General features: G+C 35.5%; 1 protein-coding gene across 4 annotated transcripts in view; it reads left to right on the top strand.

Annotated features, from left to right (window-relative positions):
- IntS1 (integrator complex subunit 1) overlaps positions 1-18,674 on the top strand; it is a 664,867-nt gene that overhangs the window by 115,171 nt on the left and 531,022 nt on the right. For all 4 annotated transcript variants that reach the window (XM_090410538.1, XM_090410537.1, XM_090410536.1 and 1 more), the window contains exon 12: positions 10,907-11,089. In XM_090410538.1, coding sequence (XP_090266664.1) covers positions 10,907-11,089 — 183 coding nt within the window. The remainder of the gene's footprint in view (positions 1-10,906; positions 11,090-18,674) is intronic.

Genomic DNA, 18,674 nt, shown 5'->3' with positions numbered 1-18,674 from the left:
AATTGTTCCTCCAGGTTGGCAGGAAAACGACCCAGAGGAAGACCAAGATATAGGTGGATTGATATGGTATAAAGTGCCTTAGATGATAGAAATATAAGATCTGATAATGTAGGAATCTTGACAAGTAACAGACTGATTTGGAGGAAAATTGTAGATAGGAAGTTAGTAATAATGTAAATTTTTCATGTAGTACTATCATAACCTGATATATACCCTTGAGGGTATATATCAGGAATTTGATGATGATGATGATGATGGAATAAAATTTTCCATCAAGGTATTAAACTTTCTCCTACTGTGAACTTAAACACTCTCCTTTTTTGCCAACGACTAAATAATAATTACAAATTCTGAAGTTAACACGTTTGCTGCCAACTACGAGTATACTCATAGTTGCTAAACCAGCTACGAGTATACTCGTATGACGCTTACCGCCGGCAACGAGATTACTGTACTGACCTTGAAGAAGTGAAAATGCTTGGCTTGTGGAGCTAGCATCAAAACTGTGTATTCTCATAGATAGTATATGCTCTGCACAAGTCAACTACGAGTATATTCATATGACACTTACCGCCGGCAACGAGATTACCGTACTGACCTTGAAGAAGTGAAATTGCTTGGCGTACGGGAACAGACTATGCCAAAGTACCGTGGCAGCGAACGTGTTAACTTACAGAGAGCTATTTTAAATCTAAATGAGATAGCCAAAGATTATGGTATGATAATATCAACAGAAAAATCAAAAACTATGAACTTCAAAGGACAAGATTCAGTAAGAACTAAAATAGTAATAGATAACAAGATTTTAGAATAGGTGAATTCATTTAACTACCTAGGTTGTATGATTATATATGAAAAAGATATAAACCTGAAAATTGCAAAATATTTAAAAATAACAGGTGTAATTAACTCTATATTTAAACCAAACCTAGTTCAAAAAAAAACCAGACTAAAAGTATACCATACATTAGCCCTCCAGTCCTAATGTATGGAAATGAAATCTGGACAATAAAACAAAAAAGACAAAGATTTAATAACAGCTGAAATGAAGTTTATGAGATAAACTGCAAAGTATACTCCATTTGATCACAAAAGAAATGAAAAAATTATGAAAGAATTAAACCAGGAATCAGTAATAGAAAAAATTAAAAAATATAAACATAAAAGGATGGAACATGTTCAAAGAATGAAAACAGAAAGATTACCAAAACAAGCCTTAAAGTACAAGCCATTAGGAAAAAGAAAACCAGGACGTCCTCTTAAAAGATTCAACAATGACTTCTAAGGCTGGAACAGGTCACTCTAAGCCTAAATCTTTGATAGGCATGATGATGATATCGAAAATTTATGACTTCCAAAATTGATTTAACTTTAGTATGTTACCAGGCCTAGTTTCCATCAAGAAAACCTCATTAAAAGTCTGAACTCCTAGGTAGTGACTCTTCTCATAATGCACAAGCAATATACACATCCCAGAAGTGCAATGTGCACTTCTGGGATGCTAAGACATTTGATGTGAAGTCATCAGCCTCTGTATATGTGGGTGGTCTGAAAAGTTCTCGGCCTAACAATGAAAAAACAAATTTATAATTTCAGAATTATTTTTATTTTTCAACATAATCTCCTTTAACACTAATTCATTTATTTCAGCGATATTATCCCACCCCTGTAGTGGTTCTCAGAAGATCTGCAAAATACCCCTCTACAGCTGCAATCACCTCTTGATTCACAGAAAAACACTGACCAGCAAGGAAGATTTTTAGTTTTGGGAAGAGATAGAAGTCAGAGGGAGTCAAATCTGGGGAATAGGGTGGATGTTCCAACAATTCATAGTTCCTGACAAAAGATGATTTTTTTCTTCTGCAAACCGAGTCTTTTGTCACGAATTTTTTCATCTAGTCTGGTTAAAAGATTGGAATAATATTTCCGGTTATTGTTTTACCCTTTTCAAAATAATTAATAACCAAAATGCCTTTAGCATCCCAAAACACCGATGCCATGACCTTGTATTCTTTGGCACTGAACAACCGGCTTCTGTCCACTGTTTTGACTGCTGTTTGGATTCTGATGTGTACTGGTGAATCCAAGTCTCATCAATAGTAATAAATCGACGCACAAAATCAGTTTTATTGTTAAAATGCTCCAAGTTTAGAGTTCCTGAGGATTACAAATCTTTACCATTAGATTATTGTCCAGATTATCTCAGCTCTTTCTAAAGTAATAGAGAAAGCCATTAACACAACTTTGCTCCATTTGCCTTCCTGTTTATTATTATTATTATTATTTTTTATGTTGTTTCCACCCACAAAAGGTTATTTGTAAATCTATAGTTTATTTTGTACCATGGGTGGGCTAAGAATTTTTTTTTATATTTTTATCAATTTTATATATATATATTGTTTATTTATTTATTTTTCTATTTTTAATTTGTATTTCACATAGTCCAGAAACTCTGCTCTAGAGACCAAATGTGAAAATTTTTCAAGCCACTTCAGGCCTCTAATAAGCAGGGTGGTGGTCTCACACCAGGTGATGCAATTCATCTGTCACCTTAAAGACTATCACAGATATCCATTCCCATGGCGGGATTCGAACCCCCAGCCTTTTGGTTGGAGAGTGGGTGCAGCCATTTGACCAACCAAGCTTGGTAGGTTGTCCAAGTGGTTAGCATATCCACTCTCCATTGAACTGGCTGCAAGTTTGAATGCCACCATGGTTATGGATGTTTGTGGATGTCTTTAGATAGTAGATGAATTTTATGATCAAATATGAGAAAAAAGTTGTTTGGTCTGTAGAGCAAGGTTTCCAGACCAGATAAAAAAATGAATAAAAAATAGGAAAAAATCCCCCCCCCCCATACCAATGTACTTATAGGTTTACAACCGTTTGTGAGTGGGAGTTACATAAAGAAAATAAAATCAATAAAATAAAATAATGATTGGAAGTATTGCTTCTGCCAATATCAATCAACAGGAAATCTTTTTGTTATGATATTTGCCTTTGAACAAATGTCATGGAAAAGTTTGAGAATCTCAAATAGTTTTCTTTCTCCAAGGCATTTGATCATGTTTGACACAAAAAAAAAACCTTGTTAAATAAGCTCCTGTTATATGGTCTGTCTTCTGATATTTGCAATTTATACAGTAAATACCTGACTGATTTAGATGTTAAAGACATTTTTTTTTATGGAGTGATACATATAACTAGTTTTTGTTAAGAACTTTAGTTGTACTTTTTTAGAACTCTAGCTACTTTTCAGAGCTTCTCCAAGATGTTTTGGATAGTAATGAATTTTTGTAATCAGGTTCCTGAGGTGTTGGGGAAAGTTGGCCGAGAAAGTGTTATAGATGTAGTTGATATCAGTAGTAAGTGTGATATGGTCTGAATAGATGGTTCAGGCTCTGTTAGTGAATGTGTAATAATAATAATACACTATTGAGTAGGGAGGGGATCAAGGATGTTGTACATACTAGTGTGATAAGTTTACACAGAAACAGAAAGGAATCTGTTGAATAGACATGTGACTAGTCTCAAAGAATATCGATATTGTCATTTTTTTATGGTTAAACAGAATATTTGATGGCTCTTAGTGTGCACTAAAATGTTTGCTCATAAAGCGAGATAATTTCTCACGGTGATATCTCCTGCTCCCTAGCACATCGTTGCAAAAAGATCCACTTGAGACTTAGTCAGTGGTATTGATTCACCTGCTTTGTCCATGAGTTATCTCTCTCTCTCTTGTTATCATCCACTCTCTCTCTCACTCGTATAAACTACACACCGTGGTCTTGCTTCCAAGACACCATTCTCAAAAAAGACTGACAAAGCTTGTGTTTTCATTGGTGTCCTTCCATAAGAATCCTCAAAATCAATTCCTTCGCTTTATTTAATTTTACTATACACTCTGGTTATTTTAAATCTCATGATAAAATCTACGAACAGAAGGTACTACTGTTAGCTGTACTCTCTTTCTCGTCCAACATTAAGAGGCAGTTTCCCTCCCAAAACTTCAGCCTGCAAAACAGACAAACTGGCTAGAAGAACGTAATAACAAGATATATGCTGGCCTCATAGCCTTTGTTGCTTTGGCTGTGATTTCAAATAGCATTTATCTAGCTGTTTGAAAAGTACAGATTATGAAGATATATTCTTCATATAGCTATATGATACATATTTGTTAGAAATGATTTTAAGCACCCCTTGGCATTCCTGGATTTTTTTTAACTACATAAAAAATTTGTGTATTTAATGGATCCTTATACTTTTCTGTCTACAGGAAACTCTCCCATCATGTTTGGGCATATTTTGACATCTTTTCTTTTCCAACAATATATTATTAAAACATCTTCTAGGAGACCTCTATTGCATGTCTTAATTGGAAATCAACCTTGTCTGTACAGACACTTTTTTTAACCATTGGCTTTGTTTCTCCCCCCCTCCCCACAGAATCAACAAAACACTACTTCTCTCCCTTCCCACCTGGGAAATGAAAAGTGACATGAGCTCTAAAAAGATTCATACTTCCTTAACAAAAATTATCTGTCTTTATTTGCTTTCAAACGATCTTCATAACTTTCATCAGTCATCTACAGGATTCCATTCTCTTGCAAACTGGACTACTTTGGCCAGACTCAAATGAGCTATATACACTTCATGGATACATAGAAGAAATGTGCCCAGGATTTACATTAGGGTAGTAGACAATGAATATGCAGGTCTAGAAGACTGTTTTTGAATCAACCAATGTCTGATATTTATGAACTTATGAAAACGAACACTCCCTCAAACTGTCTGAAATACGAGTCCATTATTATGAGACTCAGTCCAGTGTCTGACATTTAATTCAATTGGGATTATAGGATATGGTCAGTGGTTGGCCTGCATGCACACGTACTTTGAGCTTGTTGATGATATCTTGGTTACGAAATCAAAATATTGGTGGTATAATTTAATAAACTTATTATTCCAGATGCTGATTTCTTTCTATTAAGTAATAATATGAATGAAATGTTTAAAGAACCACCCAGAAGAAGGATGGTTGATGTTGAGTGCTTAGCATTCATTAGTCATGAATGTCCGTGCAGTTAGCCTAGTGGCTGTGTGCTTCGCAACCATATGACTGGGGAAGGAGTGTCCCAGGTTCGATTCCCGTCGAAGACGTGAGGAATTTGAGGATCTTCCTCACCCATAGCCAAGTTAGCCGGTCTTGGGCGCGGGCAGTAGGGTTTTTTTCCACCAGTTTATCTGGCGTTTTTTCATCCCGCAAGCAGGCAAACCGGCCCCGTGAACACACACGGATCTACAGCCATAAATACTTAACCTCCCAACTGGCTGGTGTGGATGAAATAGTGAGCTCTCCCTATATTTTTTTTCATGGATCAAAACTTCGTCGGCATTCTGCCTTTTATCATGCCATTACCTTCCTCTGCCGTTAACCTCATTACGGCTATTCTATAGCCATTAGTGGATTAACTGTTGCTGAGTGACCTTTGTGTCCCCCTGTCTTTACATCTATTGTGTTGCTTAGAATTTCATTTACTGTCCTAAGTTATTTGACCTTTTTTTTCTTCTAAAAGAATTTATTGTGTCTCTTCCCAAATATTGAAACTAATTTCACATATGCGAAAATAATCAATCCTGAAATGACCACCGATCATCCTTTGGAATGAATCTATTTAGTGATAGTAAATTTGGTGTATTTTATTCTACAAATCAGTGCACCGGAAGAGTTGCACTGATTGTTCTTTCACTTTACTTATAATATAGAAACAATTTTTTTCAAATTTCAGAATTTTCAAATGTTTGCTTTGAAAATATTTTGTCAAATATTTATATTTTTAAATGATATTTATTGAAATAAATATGTCTTTTTGCTTTCGTTTCTAGCCAAATAGCATTATATGGATCATCACATTTCAGTTTTAGAAACGATTTTTTTGTTATTCATAAAGACAAAATAAATAAAAAAATGCTAAATTGCATTACTCGATTTCCAATTGTGAGTCTTTTTTGGTATCAAAAATTTATATCCAATGATATTTTAGCAGTGATTCTTCGCTTTCATCTTTTATTTATTTATTTATTTGTATTATGCATATTATGATAATATCCAGTGCATATCCTTGTAGACATGTTGAAAATATAATATGAAAAATATCATATATGGAATGATTCAAAATTTTTGCTCATTTTCAAGATTTTCTAATGCTTCTCCCCCCCCTCCCTTATCCTCTCCTGGAACTCAATTGCATAACTACTCTAAATTTCTACAGGTTTGAAATCTTTTCTAGATAGTATTCAAAATCGGTTACTTCATTTTACCGTTTTGACAAAAGATATACGGCAATCAGATTGTACCATGAAGCTTCTAATTCTGTACTATTTATTTGCAATCTAAAACCAGCTGTTCTACTGTCTGCTGAAATTATGTGAAATTTTAGAAATAATATGCTATATTTTCACCATGCAAAATTGTTTATATGCATACCACACAAAAGAAAGTTCAGTAGTATTTTTTTTAAAAAAGGAAATACTACTGAACTTTTTTTCTTTTAAAAAAATCTAAATATTACTTCTGCTGCTGGAAGCTATTTCTGAAATAATCTATGTCTTAGAAATACTTGGTAATATCCTCTTAGCTGGAGGAAAAGCTGAAGGCTTATTACTCTCAGTGCTATCTATTCAGAAAGAAAAGAGAGAACACTCAAGTCACACTAAAGTGCCTCAAGCTATAGTGCAGAATACATCGAGAATGTCTTGTTTCCTTTTTAATTGTTGATAACAGAAATACTGACATTTCATTTACATGCTTATACATTATTTATGCCAAAATAATTTCTTAATTTATAATGATCAGTTTCACTTTTATTATCGAAAAATTAGAAATTATTTCATACAATTATCTTGAAAAAGAGGAATTGAATTATTTTCAAAGAAAAGGTGCATATGCGTTTCATAATCTTCTTTTTTTTTTTGGGGGGGGGGGGGGGGGTATAGACCTCATCAATCTGCAGATATTTCAGAGAATTTATTTCATAAATCGTTTGCAAGACAACTGTTACAAACTTAAATCACTTGGAACATACCCATTCATTTTAGTGTAAAATAGTAGCAAAGGTTTGGTTACTTTAGATATCTAATCTAGAAGTAGTTATGTCTGCTGATATTAGAATTTTACACGAATAAATTTTTCTGACATGATTTCTCTATTCGTTATAATGTAACCAATTTCCAGATTTTTTCTCTCCTGCAGACTCCATGTTATATGCAGTGATTTCTTCTTTGTACTACAAGAAAAAAAATCGGATAACAGAAGAAAAATATGTAGTATTTTCTTTACCACTGACTGAATTTACAATGTTCTTTCTTTGTGTTTTGAAGAGAAAGTGCAAATGATGTTTTTGCCATTATAACATCTGATATAATTATTAGAGTGACATTTTACCGTTTTTCTCCCACACAAGAAACAGAAATAAGGTAGTAATAATATTGTTGATTCTGTCAAACTTCAATGTAGCAGAAATTTTTATTACAAAACTTTGTAATATATATATATATATATATATGGGAATAAATTTTTAACTTGGGTATATTGTATATTAGGATAACCAAGCAATTTTATATGCTTGGTTATTTTAGCTCCTAATCCCAAGTATGCAAACAATTAAGTTTGCGCCTGAAACAAAGTTCAAGTCTAAAGATGGTACAACACCAGGGCAACTCATTCCCTGGTGTTGTACCATCTTTAGACTTGAACTTTGTTTCAGGCGCAAACTTAATTGTTTGCATACTTGGGATTAGGAGCTAAAATAACCAAGCATATAAAATTGCTTGGTTATCCTAATATATATATATATATATATATATACACACACATATCTCCAAAACAAGAAATTTGGAACCCATATCACAACAATGTTGAGTGTTGGCAAGGTGAAAATGTTCACGTTATTATATATATATTATTTATTAACTGGGGGGGGGGGGCTACACCCAATTTCCCGTGTTCGTGTTCTGGACTGGTAGGCCGGTTCTCCTCGAATTTTGAAGATGCGAAAGGGGGGTTCCTTTCCCCTGGCACTTCGCCCCCCCCCCCCCCCCCCCCCCCAAGTTCTGGACTGGTAGGCCGGTTCTCCTTCAATCCTGATAACTTGAAAGGGGGGTTCCGACCCCTTGCACCTAGGGTAGCCCCTGAGTGTTGAGTCTTCAAAAGGGACCCCCCCCCGAGTTCCGGACTGGTAGGCCGGTTCTCCTTGGATGGGACATAAAAAGGCTTATCATTTTATATATATATATATATATATATATATATATATATATAGCGTAGATTTTATTTTATTATTTTTTATTGTTTTGGTGAAATACTTTACCTGAAATACTCTTTCCAGTTCAAGAGGAACTGGAAAGAGTATTCCAGTTCCTCTTATATTTTATTCCTTCGAAAATATCATTCTGTGTTATAAAAAGAACTTAAAAATTAGCCTTCAAGATGAAAAGAAAACAGTACATTCAGGTATCCCTCTATCAATATTTGTAGTCCTGAAAAGGACTGTTTTGACGGCCCTGAAAAGAAACAATTTTTATTTCATACTGTTCAGAATTTGAAATTCTTGAACAGTGTGGAACACCCTAAAGCAAGGGTAAACACACAAAGCAGTTTTACACTCAGGGCACCTGATTTTTGTTTCCTTTCTGATATTTTTTTTATTACATACATAACATTTGCGTGCTGGTTTTTTTTTATTAGCCATTGGTGGTAGATTTTCAGGATAATGGTTGGAGTTAGCAGCATTCAGCCACAGATGTCTGGCAGGATTGCCTGTTTTTCTGCTTGCTGAAGAAGGCCCATGTGCATGCAGCAATGCTTTTGCAATTTCTATTCTGTATTCTAGATATGTTATGGTAGACAAACATTTTTTTTTGTGCAGGAGGAAACTGTTCCAAATAACAAAATCCAGTATATGTCCAAACACTTTTTTGTAATATTTTTTATGCTGTTTCCTCGTTACAGAATAGAATGATAGCTGCTGATCGCACCTGTCGACTCCACCCATAGTGTCATTGTATGCACACACAGCAGTGGGTTTTTCTTTCTTCAAACCATGCTTCTCCGCGGATTCCGTTGATGGATTGTGCAGGCAGCAGAAAAACATCTTTTTTGTCTTTCCAACATAGTGCAAAGACTTTCCCTCACTGATAAGCTCGGATTTCCCCCTTCGATAGCTTTCCTGAAGTCAGATCTGGAGGCATGTTTTGCATTTACAGTACTATAACTATCTGTACGATGCTGTAAAAGCAAATCAGCGAGTTCAGGACACTTATTGTAATGCAGTAACCTTTCCCCAGTAAAGGGTCTAGTAACTGCATTACTGCACGCATTGACAAGGGGAGATCTGAATATTTATCATGCTCAATTACAGTTTGCTTTCCCGTATAAGGTTTGAAATCCCAAAGATATCCACTTTCCGATTCGCAAAGCATAAAAAATTTTACTCCATACTTCGCTTTCTTTTTGGGAATATACTGCTTACATTTCAGTCTACCTTTGAATGGCATAAGGCTTTCATCGATATACTCAAGTCTCTCTCAGGAATGTAGAGTGATCTACATTTCGGACGGATTTTCATCAGAAAATCATAAATTTTCTTGAGGCCTGGGCAAGGATGTGTTGCCTGATCATATTCCTCATTATTCTGAAAATGCAAATACTTCATGATGAGACTGAATTGTTTTTCTGTCATAACATCACGAAACATTGGCGTGTAAAATATCTGAATTATGCAGAAAATATCTACATATAAATTTAAATCATAACTGTTAATTTCATTTTGTAATGACCAATTATGCAAGGAAACCAAGAAAGTGAAAATACAAAGAACAGTAGATTACTGTATAATATAAAGAAAAAATTTAGTGATATGATTAAAGAATTTCATGTTATTCTCTATAAAGCAAAGTTGCTCAAGCATGTCCTAAAGGAAATCTGTGAAGTATTATTCGATTTCGATGGTTTTTGTACAAAAATAAAAATAATATAATCTGGAACATCGGCAGCCGGTTTTCTTTTCTTTTTTTAAAAGAATATTTCAAATAATTATCGTGAATTCATTCCTTCGAGAACAAAGAAAAATGTTTTGTCTAGTAAGTGATTAGAAAAATATTAGCGCAAAAAAATTAAAAATGAAATTGGTTTTCCAAGGTAAGGCAATATTTAGGTGAAGAAATTATGCAAGAACTTTATTTTGTCCAGACATTAAAATTGTATTGTATGATAAAAAGAGAAAACAAAAATATAAATAATTTCTCTATTTTTAGTCTATCCTATATAACTAAGATCCAGTTACCCAGCATAGAACAGGGAAGTGCGTTTCTTGTCATATGGCAACTGAGAGGCAGCTATGAATGTGAGATAATCCGATTAATCGTTCTCTTCAACGTGAGGGTTTATCACACCTTCTAATGGACATGATGGTCATGTTGCACTTCTTATCCCTGTTCTTTCAACAGGTGGGATGAATCATATCCAGATTTAACTGGACGTCTATGGACATCCTGGCCGTTTGGGAGGTTAACCTCCCATGAGGGGCCTCAACTCACCCCAATAGGGACAGGGGAGAAAAAGGGAAGAAACTCTACGAATAAATAAAATTAGTCATGAATGCATTTTTCAGTTTTTATGATTATAAGTTGAGGTGGATCTTAATTTTGTCATGAATATTATTTTTATTAGATATTTAAAATATTTTCAGATATAATCATTTCAGTTTACATTATGTTATATATTTATATGACCTTAACTGTGAATTTGTGATTTTTAAACTGAATTGGTAATCATACCACACTTTTGTATCTTAATTATAATGCTATTTTTAATGTATCCCACCCCCTCCTCCCATTCATGTGCTAGGTATTATCAGAAGTCTTTCAAGATTTGCTTACTAACAGAGACGATTATCTTAGAGCACTAAGAGTGCTGCTTCGTGAGATTGTAAGGACAGTACGCTATGATTTTAACTTCTCTACGTTTTGCTTGGGACTATTACAAGAAAGACGAGAACCTAGTTTTAGAGATTTGGAAACTCAGTTTAAGGTAAATTTTAAGTAAAAGTTTTGCATTGTATATTTTTATTTTACAGAATAAAGTATTTAATCTCCTGCTAATAAGGAGTGAGTACCAGAAATATAGTTTGCTGTAGTGAATTTTATTTGTTACATTTATTCTTAAGAAGTTCTTTAGTGTCAGCAGGGAGTCTCTAAAAGAGGATCATGTATTAGGAAGATTGCACTCTTCTGCATACAATCAAGAATTCTTTGGAAAGATTTGGGATTTATAAAAGTACAGCAATCCCTCGATTAGTGCGCCTAATGCATTCTTTAAAACAGACTGATTAATTGAAACGCACTAATCGAATATAATAACCTATGGGAAAATGTATAACTCGTTCCTCGGATTTCTTTTTTGACCCTTAATTTTTTTTATAAAAGAATTACGGTATGTCTCAGGGCCTAGTTAAAGGAAAACCATGAAGCTGAAAGATAATAAAACATATTCAGTATATAAATTCATTATTCTGCTTCTTAACAAAGAATTGAGCTAACGTAGTTTGGCGGACATTCTGTTTCTTTTTTCCATACAACTGACTGTATGGCCCTATTGCCTCTTCTGCAAATTTTACTGGTTCTCTCTTCACGAGGGTCAATTTCTAAGCATTGCTGCTTAAACACTTCGATTGTTCGAAAACTATTTTCAAATTGTTTCTGTGAAACCTCTTTGGCTTGTCAGTGATTAAATTTTCTTCATATTCTTCAGGATCTTCCTGCTGTGTATCTAAATTTAGCAGGTCGGAATCACTCAACTTCTCAGAATAAGATTTAATTAACTTAGATTCATTTGAAAAGCCTCTAAAATCATTTGCACAATGTGGAAGAATGTGCTTCCAAATGGCTTGCATATTGCTAGCAGTAATTTCATTCGACTTTGCGACTTTATAATCAGGCTGAGAGTTCTCTGATTTGGCTAGAAAAGTCTTGGAAGGCATTTGCTTCCAAAAAAAGGCCGGTTTCATCGACATTAAATATTTGTTGATCACAATAGTCTCCTTCTTACACAAATTCTTTTACTCATGAATAAAGGTTAGGAAAATAATTTAAAATAAAAAAGTAAGGAAAACAATTGCACGTGATATGATCAGCAAAATGCTATGTAAAGCAGATGACATAAATTTTGACGGTAAATTTGGAACATAGTGTACATGGAAATGGTGTAGTGTGCCATTAAAAAATAACTTTGTAGAATGTTTCAGATCGGTAACTAAATTATTTCATCCTGGTGAGTGATTTTTTAAATAGTTAGCCATCAAAAATGTATAGATCGAAAATTTTTAAAATCTGTAACATTTATTTTTAAGATGTATATAGGCGCACTAATTGGAAAAAAAAATGACGCACTAATCAAAAATGCACTAATCGGGGGTGCATTAATCGAGAGATTGCTGTACAGGTAGGTATTCAAAAATCCGGCAACCTCCGGATTTTTGAAAATGCCGGATTTTGGATGATTATGTATGCTGTATATTTTTAACAGAAAATGACTACCTGTACAGTCCTTTAAAGAAAAAAAATTAAACACTAAATGAAAAGCTTATGAAATTTTAATGTTCACCAACTAAATGTAACGGTTCTACAGAATTTTAGTTCAACTGAATAAAATAGTTCCTCAGAAGTTTAATTAATAAAATTTTGATGGTGGTGACAGCACATCTGGTTGACTTGAAGTTAATGGCAGTGGATTATCAAGTGTGGACACCACTGCTGCTTCTTCCTGCTTCCTAGCTATTTTCTTGAATATATCGTGCAGTGTCTGCTGCTTCATATATTTGGGTCTTTCTCTAATAAGTTTATCTTGGAGCAAGTAAACATTCATGATTTCTTGTTCACTTACAAAACTTCGTTGCTCTAGTCCAGCCAGCAGTTCAGTTGTCAACATAATTAACCTGTCAATAGAGATTCTTTCTCTCACATCTTCCTCATTTTCGTCACTGCTTTCATCTTCATCACTACCTGTAGAGACATTTCTCTCCAGACTTTTAACCATATCTACAATTTCAGAATCAGTATAATGATGAACTGTAGGCACATTATCATCGACATTCATCCATTCCGTTAAAACATCTTCATTTACCCTTGGTGAAAGCTCCTTGGCATCAGGATTAGTTACATCTTTAACATAAGCAAGAAGTTCCTGTATAAGCTGTTTTTCTTGGGGAACCCTAAACCCTGCAATATTATTTTCAGTGTCTTCGTTAGAATGAGAAGTAAACATTAAACTTGGCCACAATTTATGCCATCCATTTTTCAGTTCAGTGTTGATGTTTTCACAGACTTCCACGCATTGGCAACACAGTACGTTGCATCCTTAATGTTGAATTCTTTTATGAACTTCTGTACTGGGGTGCCTGAATTAACTGAACTCACTAGGCACCTCATTAACAGGGATCGATACTTACACTTCATAGAACGTATAATACCATTGTCCTGTGGTTAAATTAGTGATGTGCAGTTGGGTGGGAGGGTAGACAACAAAAACATTATCTTTCACTAGAAGATCGGCTTTTGGATGTGCCGAACAATTGTCTAAAATAAGAAGTATCTTGCAATTTGGGTCTAACCAACCAAGTTACAGTGAGCTCTAGCCTCAGGAACAAAACAGTTTTGAAACCAATCCAATGTAATATCAGTGGTAACCCACTCCTTCCTGTTGGCACGGTAATGGACAGGAAACTGTGTCATAGTCTTGAAGGCCCTCGGATGTAAACTTTTTCCAATAACGAGAAACTTACATCTATGGGTACCCGCAGCATTAGAGCAGCACATTACCGTGACGCGATCCTTTGAAGCTTTAAACCCCGATGGCGATTTTGCATCCTCAGTTGTTAGAGTTCTTTTTGGCGTACATCTCCAAAACAAGGCAGTCTCGTCAGCATTGTGCACTTGTTCAGGACTTGAATGTTCATCACTAACTAACTTTGCAAATTCATCCACATATGCACTAACTGCATCTTTGTCTGCTGAACATTTTTCCCCACACACCACACGAAACTGTAAGCCATGTCGCAACTTGAAATGATGCAGCCGCCAACTTTCTGAATATTCACACTTGTGTTGCAATCCCAGCTCTTCATGAAACATTTTGGCTTGTTCCTTTAATAAATCACCAGAAATTTCCACACCTTCACTTACACAAAAATTAAACCAGGTTATGAGAGCTTGGTCCAGTTCCGAACTTTTTCCTTCCATCATTGACTTCCTTGCAAACATTTGCTTTTTTGATACACTGTCAGAAAAGAACTTTAACAGTTTTTTTTTCTGTTTTTTTAATATCATACACTGTTGAAGAGCCAATATCGTATGTTTCACAAATGGTTCGCACAGACACGCTGCTATCAAGTTTTTTTAGCACTTCCACTCTCTCTCTGCGATCAACAACACACAATGTTTACATTTTACACCACCTCTTTTCTTTGCTGAATCCATAATGGGGCTATACAGCAGCAAATAAATGATAAAATGAGAAGGAATAAGCAGGTTATCGCAATGCTTATCGACTACAGCGCCATCAAAACATAAACAGAAAACAGTGGCGCGGCAATGCAGTAAATTTGAAAATGCGCTCTCCGAAATCCATGCCAGAGATCTGAAGGAACCGGATTATCGATGGCTGAATTTTTGAATGCCTACCTGTATTAGGATTGAGCAGGAGAAAGGTAGTGTTTTGAATGGGAAATAATACCAGCTTTTTTTGGAGGCTAAGAAGACTATGAATGAAATATGTTTATACTGGAATAAGCTGGATGTGAAGTCAGCCTGAGAAGGGAGAAATGATCTTGAACAGAAATCAGAACATTATCAAAAAAGTAAGCGGAAATGAAGTAGGATCTCTCTTCCACATAATAAGACAGGACTGTATATTTGATATCAATGAAATTAACAAAGTTATCTTCACTTCACTTGATCAGAGTTTAAGACATCAGTTATCAAAGATACCCATGCTTGAATCATTTGAGTGTTACAGGGTTTCTCAAATGAAGAGGAATGGGGAGTACTGTCATCAGCCAAACTATGAATAGGATTTGAAGTTGAGAGAAGGAAGATTATTGATATAAAGGAGGAAGAGTATAAGAGTAAAAGTTCTCTGGCACTGATAAAGAAATTGATGAAAGTCATCTACTATGACTTGCAATGAATGACCAGAGCAGAAACTGGCAATCCAGTTACAAAGCACATCAGGGAGATCATAAGATTGTAACTTATTGTGAAGTCCTTGATGTCATGCTGTAGAATCCCTTGGTGCCCTGCTGTAAAATGAGAAATGGCAGAATCCATGCTGGTGATTGTAGATTAACTGATGGGTCTTGAGTTAGTAAAACAGTTGGTTGTTGATGACATTCTCCATCAGTTTCAAGAATACTGAAGTGAGAACAATGGGATGATAGTTGATGGCTGAATTTAATCTAGATTTTTAGAGATAGGCTAGATAAAGGGTTGTTAGATTGATGCAACATGAATATGACAGCTTATACTGGATGGATGTTAACTCTAGAGCACCATATTTTGAGCACAACTAGAGGGAATACACTCTGGACCAGGAGACATTGGTATTGAGATTAATGAGGATTTTTCTGATGTCCTTCTGGTGAAAGAACAAAGGAGTTAGGTTCTTTCTTTTAGGGTTACATGGTGATCAGCACTCATATTTGTAGATTTAGGGACTCAAAAACACACGTGTTTTTGAGTCCCTAATAAAATTACATAGAAATATTAATTACAAATAAAATTTTATTTGTAATTAATAAAATAATCTGTTCAACACGTGTGTTTTTGAGTCCCTATATCTACAAATATGAAAGGAGTTAGGTGGTGAAATGTTTGTGGTATTATATATTAGGTGATTTGTGCTGATTGTCTGCAAGAGACAGAGGAAAAGATTGGTGCCAAGAGTTCTGCCTCATATTTGGCTGATGTTACCATGGTATTATCAAGATAGGAGGGAAGTGATAACAAGAAACAGCAGAAATTATGCCCAACAGGCTTAGCAAGGAAACAAAAGGCTCAGCTACCAGTTAAGCAGAAGGCAAGCTTATTGCATTTGACCCTTGAGTGGTTTTGGATTTGTTGATAATTTTCTATTTCAGGCTGAATATGAAGTTGAGTGAGGTCAGAAGCTAGTTTTTTTGTTTTTTTTTACTTGAGCTATTGAATATTGAATTTTAGATAACCAAGGGCTTGGATAGAGGTCAGTAGTTGACATTCAAGTAATGATTGTTACTTGAATTTGTTGGGTCAAAGCAGGTGTTTGGATCAGTAGAGTAGAAACAGTAATCAGGCCATAGAAAGGATGTATAAATCCAGGGAGCCATCCTGCTTGACACCACTGTGGTTTCAAAGTTACAAGGTTGAGATTGGCTAGGAGGTGATTTGATCAGTAGAAAAGAAGACATAGCTAAGGTTATGATCAGAATTTCCAAGAAGAGAGTAGACATTGACAGTGTATTTAGAGGGGGAGGTGGTTAAGTAAAGCTTCAGAATATTTTTTGAAGAATTATGAGGATTACCTGGTATTCTGATTTCTAGGTTAACTATTAGTGTTAGATCATGACTACTAGCAAATGGTTCAGTTTCCATAATCTCCAATGCACTCAATGTTACGTTATCTCCTGAAATATCTTCCCCACATGAGATTGTACTTCCTGCTCTCAACCCTATCAATTTTCGTTTCCCTGTCCAGATGCTTCCACTTAATCAGAGAACAGCAACTTCTCCAAAAGCTTGTCTCTCTCTCTCTCTCTATTCAGATGTAACCTATCTTTTTCATACAGCATTTTTCTACCATCAGATGCACTCGAAATATCAACATATTCTAGACTTCTCTTCCTACACATCCTTGCAATCTACAATTCTTGCACTCTATCCCTCACACATTTCTGCTGCACAGTCTCTCAAATCCTTTGCCACCTGATTATTGCTACCTCTCAATTCATTAGTACCAACCATTACTATCATCTCCTCCACATTCTGCCCTCTCTTCATCGCTAAAGTCACCCTCTCCATTGTTCTATCTCGAAAGTATCGAACATGTTACTTTGCACACCCTGAATCATCAAATTGCCATAATTATTCCCATAATACTTGCCATAGCTTCATTACTACTCACACTAACATCCTTCACTCTCTTTTCCCACACTCCCTCCTATTACTCTTGCACTTTCATTCCTTCTCCATATCACACTTTCACACATCCTCTCATTACCTCTTTCTATTGTTCATTCATTTTCTCAACTTCCTGTCACTACCACTCTCCCTCTTGCTCTCACATTCACCTGACCCCCCCCCCCATTCTTGTTCTTGTTTCATCAACTAAACTCTTCTCAAATCCTGATCTTTCTATTCATTGCCCTCAATTCAGCTCTTATACATTCTGCTTCCTTTCTGGTTACTTCCATTTCTCTTTCCAGGCATTACAGTTGAGACATTGTAGGGCTAGAAATAAATGATAAAAGACCATTTTCACATGACTGTAGACCTACAACAAAAGTTTGACATTTAGCACTGTCAGTATTGGATGGATGGATAACTGGTGCAAAACTCTGCTTCAGCCTAATAGGTGGATTGAGACTAGAACTGATTGACTATTGAGTACGGAGGCTTCTTTTTACAAGCATTGGACTCCTTCCAGTGCCTTATGGCAGTACCTCTGACTGAGGTTTTTGTTTATTTAACTGATGATTACTTGAACTGGGAATGACAGGTGTCCAAGATACATCCGTATCCTTTACTGAAGAGCTACTATCATCACGTGAAAAACAAGTGATACAGGAAGCTGTCTGAATAATATCAACATTCGGGCAGCCTCCTGTACCAGAATACATTGATACCTTGATGCATTCTATCAAAAGATTACTATCCGTTGTCATAATCTGTGATAATGGAGGTAACTTTATATCAATTACTGTATTGTCTCCAGATCGTGATCCTTCCACCAAGACAGAACACTGAACATTGGAAAATGATGTCTGAGTCACACCACTGTTTACATATGAATGAAGAAGGGAAACTTGAGTTAATGGAGAGTCGATTAATGAAAACTGTGATATCCCTTGTCTTGTGATCAGCACTGCTTCCTCATTAATATCCTGGAGCATCCCTGTTGTGATCAAGCCTATGGGTCCTACCCTCACCTCTTTCTTTATATATTTACTAATTGAGTTGTGAGGAAATCTTTTCCTAGGCCTTCCTCTTTTATATCTTCTTAATGGTGGCAACTATGCACCATGTTGTTTTTGTTGTTTTCCAGTAAGAGGCAAGGCGTGTGCACGTAGGCAAGAATCATATTCCACCTGAAGATGAGAGAGCGAGTGTCAATTAATCTAGCATTAATAAGACCAGGCATGATATTTGTAACTTTATGTGAAGAACTAGCAACAACAGGTGATACAAGAGGTTCTTCAAATTATATCTGGACACCTGATTTGATAACCTGTTCTGAGTCCCAAGGAATATAACTGTGTGCGGATAGGTCAGATGGCATAGAACAAGGAACTAATGCCTGACTATCTCCACATGGCCCTGATGCACTATGGTGAGACTGAGAATTTAAACTCAACAGCAGTAAGGGCAGT

The sequence above is a fragment of the Typopeltis vanoorti genome, chromosome 20 (assembly GCF_054136105.1).
Source record: "Typopeltis vanoorti isolate ZY-2024b chromosome 20, IOZ_Tvanoo_1.0, whole genome shotgun sequence".
NCBI classification, from domain to species: domain Eukaryota; kingdom Metazoa; phylum Arthropoda; class Arachnida; order Uropygi; family Thelyphonidae; genus Typopeltis; species Typopeltis vanoorti.
Note: the sequence above shows the minus strand (reverse complement) of the source record. Positions and strands in the feature narration are given on the sequence as shown.